The sequence below is a fragment of the Haliotis cracherodii genome, unplaced genomic scaffold (assembly GCF_022045235.1).
Source record: "Haliotis cracherodii isolate W230 unplaced genomic scaffold, xgHalCrac1.p SCAF_24, whole genome shotgun sequence".
Taxonomy (NCBI): Eukaryota; Metazoa; Mollusca; class Gastropoda; order Lepetellida; family Haliotidae; genus Haliotis; species Haliotis cracherodii.
Genome location: NW_027266280.1, coordinates 5,713,728 through 5,719,983, shown reverse-complemented (window position 1 = coordinate 5,719,983; position 6,256 = coordinate 5,713,728). Strand labels below are relative to the sequence as shown.

The following is a 6,256-nucleotide window of genomic DNA, read 5'->3' as shown; positions in this document are numbered from 1 at the left end:
GTCTTCGGTGTGAATGACTGCATCTAGATTAGACAATATATTATGAACGAATCACCGGGTGTGACCGACAGATCAATTATGTCACCTCGTACAGCAAGCAGACGTTGCTGGAAGCATATTCTAACTCGAATCCCCAAAGCTGTTTGTTAATTTTTCGTATGAGCTTTTCATAAGAGCAACTGACTACAATGCATTCCAATGTGAAAAAAAAGAAATCCTAAGGATGTTTTGGGACTGCTATATCTCACTTACTCACACACTCACACACTCACACACTCACTCACACAAAAATGGGCCCAGGATAACCCAAGTATTATATTCTAATCCAACTATTCTATTATTGCCTATGCATTGCAAGTGTGCCAGATCTGGATTGCAATATTGAAATCACAAATCAGGTGGAGGTGGCAACATCGGTCGCGGAGAGTCCTTGAATGGGTGACTGCGTTTCGGTAGCTTCGGTAGAGTTTCTTGGACTCCGGTCCTGCCCCACACTGAAGCACATGCAACACATGCGGTGTCTCCTTGGGCAAAAGACTTTGTTCCAAATGTGCCTCTGTTCACCTAATAGTGAGTGGGTATGACGAAGTTGTCAACCTAACGGGCAGCATAGGTTGTATACTCCCCAGGAAGTTAAAAATGATTGTTGTGTGCACACTGATCCCGAGCCGTGGGTATTAATAGCGCCTTGAGCATGTCCCTGGGTCGTGTTGAAATATGCGCAATATTAATGGCCGATTATTATAAATTAATATTGATATCGTCTTTGGCTTAAAACAAACATTCACTTATTCACTTTCAATGTACTTTGCCACATTCAACGCAGACGTGTATAGATATGCGTTGAATGTGGCAAAGATCATTTCAATTATATCTACAATATAGTTATTAAAAAGAATTGGTTGTATTATTTCGATGCATGCTGACTTTGTTCCAGGTGAAATCATCTTGGCCTCTTTTGTCCGCCAGCTGGTAACCTGTCTTCTGGCTGCCGCACCCATATATTTCACACTGTTGGTTCGTATCCGAAAGTGTCGGTTTATTTTCGTTTCCAGTGTCCGTTTTGTGTCTCTTCAGAAAACTCTGGACCAACGACGCTGAAACGTATCAGTCATGTTCCCACCATTGATGACACCTAATTTGCCCACGACATTCGAATCCAACTCTCAAGATGGCCGCCACAATGCTAGTTTCATGACTCTATTTGTATGACACTACATTTGTTCATTTGTGACCACTCGTGGTAATCTGTGAAAGATGATCATTTTAATCAAGGGGTTTTGTCTTGGTGCCAACGAGTAAACCAAAATATATCATCAATTTCTTGAACTACTCTGAACATAGCTGTATATGTGGCGCCTTCAGCATGTTCTCTAAAATGTCCAGATGTTGACATACATGTCTCTCCTTATGCATTGGGCAAATCATTCAGTATAAGTGTTCAGAAAATATTTGAATATCCATGGTGACTTTCCTGGTTGTCTTTATAACTGTTGACCACACATCCAGGTGAGCTACAGTACATTATCACTCTGAGGATTGTATTCCATATATTATATATTCTCGTACTGATATTCATGTCATGTCTGAAAACCACAGTGCCCATAAGCAGACTGAGGGTCACAAACAATGCATTTCATCACTAAATACACAATATAGGTATATATATATATATGAAGGTATTACTTGTCACACAATTTTCTTTCAGGTGAGCTACAGTACCGTGACTATTGTACATGTGTTCCATGTATTATGTACTTTGTGTTTTCTTCTGATCCTTCATATCTTTGTCTGTGAATGAAGTATTTCAACACTAAATATACTATGGGTATATATGAAAGTATTAATTGTCACACAACTTCCTTTCAGTATACAAGTGGCGTCCTACATACTTATAACCATGACAACTTCAGGGAAAACTGCGACTGGGTAAGACAACTACGTGTAATATCAACATTAAAGACACCATTGACTATCATTGGATATGGGAAATACAGAGGAATCTGTAGTTACAAATGATCATTATTTGATGTGAATGTCAGCGCTCATTTCAAGGGTACTTTCGGACCCAGAACAAACGGTGGACAGTTCCGGAGATAAGTTGGAGATTTGTGGGTCGCTTCCAGATATTGGAATATTTGTTTGGAGCAACGCATAGTGCAATTCGAAATGATATAGTCTGGGTCTGTTTCAGTACTCTTTGTCTGGCTGATTTATGTCGCGACTATGGAATGTTGCTTGTTTAAATGGTGTCAGTCGTGTACACTCCAGTCAGGGGTTGCATCAAAAGTATATTTGACACTGTCAGCACTAGACCGCCAAATGTTTTCTCACTCTTAACAAAATAAGGAGCTTTGTGTGATTCAGCTTTCCATCTCCTTGGGCAGTCACTAGGGATGGGAGTGTGAGAAAACATACTTTTGACCTATGATGTGGGAAGCCTGATTCGGACGGACTAAGTTTGTTATATAAGGAACCTTGCTGGTAGTAGGTTATTGTTGAAGTCATGTAAATGGACTATTTGGGGTGGCAGTTTACAAATTTCAGCCTTAAAAGACTGTATTCACTGAAAAACAACTTTTCATTGTCAGATAAAAGGAGTGATTCATAATAGACTGACAGCGTTGTCCTTTTAATTACAAATCGGTGTCTGGAAAATGTTTCATAATTTGCCTGTAAAACAACCAGTGTACAAAGGTCAATTATTTGTATCGGGACCCTGAATCTGAATGTGCGGAGCTACAAAAGTACAAGTATTAATGATAGTAACAGGAGTCATCATGATTTCAGGGATGCCGAGAACACCTGCCGGAACTTCCTGAAGGCTGTCAGCTGAACTTACTACTCGTAGGGAAACGCGGGCACGGTAAAAGTGCCCTGGGAAACTACATATTGGGCCAGGACATGCTCCACTCACAACAAGCAACAGGCGGATTGATAAGAAATGCAGCAAGTTCAGCATCTAACAGAGTGGGTGAGCGGCAGATACTGGTTGTCGACGCGGCAGGAGTTGATATACCATCAGGACCAGACTTTGATGAAGATGACCCATTAATGGAGGCCGTCTCTGTAGAACCCGGAGGATACCATGCTATAATTATAGTCATCAGTACCGTTGTTAACATCACTGAAGAAGATAAGGCAGCACTTCTGTACCTTCCTTCACTTTTTGGTGAACGCTTTCTCAAATATGCAATTTTTGTGTTCACGCATTGCGATATATATGCAAGGAGAAATTCCCTTATGGAATCAGCCTCTGGCCAGGCTGTTTCAGCACACTTTTTACCAACGCTTGATCCGGAAATTAAGCACATTTTAAAAATGTCAGAAAACAGATACTTTTTTGTGGACAACATGGACAGGAATATGTTCAACCAACGACTTTTACTATTCGGTCTTATTGAAACTGTTGACACACTTGTGGACAGGAATAAGGGCAGTAATTATACGAATGATGATTTTAAAGCTGCCCGGGAAGAGATTTATCGTCTACAAAAACAGTTGGCAGAAGAAGCTGAACGGGCCAGGCAAAAACAGTTGGCAGAAGAAGTGGAACGGATCAGGCAAAAACAGTTGGCAGAAGAAGCTGAACGGGCCAGGCAAAATCAGTTGGCAGAAGAAGCGGAACGGGCCAGGCAGAAACAGTTGGCAGAAGAAGCGGAACGGGCCAGGCAAAAACAGTTGGCAGAAGAAGCTGAACGGGCCAGGCAAAAACAGTTGGCAGAAGAAGCGGAACGGGCCAGGCAAAAACAGTTGGCAGAAGAAGCTGAACGGGCCAGGCAAAAACAGTTGGCAGAAGAAGCGGAATGGGCCAGGCAAAAACAGTTGGCAGAAGAAGCGGAACGAAGCAGGCAAACACGGTTGGCAGAAAAAGCTGAATGGGCCAGGCAAAAACGGTTGGCAGGAGAAGCTGAATGGGCCAGGCCAAGAACGTTTGCAAATGAAGCTGAATGGACAAAACCATTCCTGTTGGCTATATTTCTTGCGTCTTTGTTGGTCGTTGGTGTGATCATAACGATAATAGCCGTATGCTGTCTGTAACAGTTGTAGTGACATAATATCTATATCAGACCACTGTCAAGTTAAATATACCCTTACTAGAAAATCCATTTTCTCATGTACGTTCAGCCCTTCTACTGTTGTTGGAGACAACATGACATCATTGTCTGTAGGATGCTGAGCTTCCGGATGGTTGAGGAGTGGGGCTGGCATTTTATCAAACAAATATATTTTACAAGACAATTCTTGAAAAACTAATCATGCTTTATCACGAGACGTAAGTTACATTGTTTCATGGCGTTAGGCTCACAGCTTTTAATAAAAACATTTTTTGTTTCGTAGCTGCGGTGTTTAACTTGTTCTTTTTATGACATTAATAATTATGATTATCATTATTCGGAACTGAGTCTCACCACCAAACCAAACTCCTGAATTCAAAGAACCTTCAGTGAAATATTTATTGAAACCGTGCAAAGTGGTAAATACTTTGTAGTGAAATTGCACAATACATAGATCAAGACTTAGTGGTTATTTTTCAAACGGGCACTAAATAAAACTGGTTAGATGATAACTTTCATACCGTCATTGTATAGGTATATGTGTTGATCATGTACACATTTGCACTGTTGTTTACTTTTAGTGTGGGGCAGTCGGGTAGCCTAGTGGCTAAAACGTTCGCTCGTCACGCCGAAGACCCAGGTTCGATTCCCGACATGGGTACAATGTGTGAAGCCCATTTCTGGTGTCCCCCGCCATGATATTGCTGGAATATTTCTAAATGCGGCGTAAAACCATACTCACTCACTCACTCCTTTTAGTGTAAAAGTATCAATTTGGACTCGTGTTAGCTTGGGAGGGAAGGTGTCAAAGCGACTGATTTGGGACAACCATTTTCTCAAGAACATTTGATTCCAAAGGCTAATTTCCCTGTAGGCATGACATGTATATGTCTCCATAACTTAATTGCCATTATTTATAAGACGCTAATCCCCGTTGTTAATCCTCACCAACATTTCATTGTATGTATATTGGCCGTCAGCCAACCTGGGCTACTAGATCAATTTCAAGACAAATATGACAGAGATATGTTACAGCTAATCAGTGCATATGATGAAAAGAGCGATGAAGTGAAAAGGTGTACGGTTGTGATTCAGACACTTCGTTCAAATGAACAGTCAATGAAGACGGACTTAATTCAATTACGTAATCAACTCAAACAGAAAGAGACTGAGTTACTTGAACTGAGAGGAAATGTTAAAGAAACAATTATATCTATTGACAAGAATGTGCGCGTTGTCGATGGAAAAATAGATTGCATGAACACGAGAAACAAACTTTTATATTCGGAGACTGTTACGAAGGGAAGCCCAAATTCCAACAGACCTATTTCCCCACCCATTCAAAGGACCGATTACACGAGTATAGACTCTCGTCAATTCCCAAGCCTCCCATTCAGACCTCAGACTCATGACAATGCAGGCAGTAAAGACCCAAGCTCTGAAGACACTTCCCCCGAGCCGCTCACGCTCATTGTCAAGCATGATGGCGTTGACAGACAAAAGCAAACTAAACCTGTAAACAATGTAAAGGAGTCAAGAAATGTTACATTCAACAATCAGTGGGAAAAGTCTTTTGCCGGTGTCTATAGAAATAGAAACAAAAGACTGGTCCTTTTCATACACAGGACCAAAGAAGTATACAAGCATATCCCACAGACATCCTGACCACAGCCATCATCATGCAGATCCTTCACCATACAGAAACCGCCTCACAGGCACCTACAAGATGGAGTAGTATAGGTAATAGGGGTTCTGGACCACTTCCACTGGAGCTGGATTCATATACCTATACTGCTACTACAGGGGGAATTTTTTATGCCAAAATGATTATGCGATTCAACGATAGTCATGATTTGTATTAAAGGAAACATCAATATTAATTAATAATGAATAAAATTTACTATAGCCCACGAGGATATTGGAAAGATGTAGGAGCAATAAAAAAATTAGCCACCGCGGCTAAGGTATCTAAAGATGTGGCCAAGGATTGGTTAAAGAAACAAGCGTTGTGGCAAATATATTTACCGGCACCGCGTTATATACCGAGGAAGAAGTTTGATATTTCTACGACGAATGAAGTTCATCAGGCTGACCTCTTGTTTCTTCCTCACGATAAGGTAAAACGCAAGACGTATAAATACGCTTTAACAGTAGTGGATGTGGCTAGTCGATACAAAGAGGCTGAGCCATTAACCTCG

At 41.0% G+C, this 6,256-nt stretch overlaps 1 protein-coding gene across 1 annotated transcript; it reads left to right on the top strand.

The window, feature by feature from the left end:
- Positions 1-3,101: 3,101 nt before the first annotated feature.
- LOC139472466 (uncharacterized) lies at positions 3,102-4,265 on the top strand. Its single transcript, XM_071254942.1, has one exon. It carries the CDS (start codon positions 3,452-3,454, stop codon positions 4,007-4,009), a length of 558 nt encoding a protein of 185 aa, XP_071111043.1. The 5' UTR covers positions 3,102-3,451; the 3' UTR covers positions 4,010-4,265.
- The last annotated feature ends 1,991 nt before the right edge of the window (positions 4,266-6,256 follow it).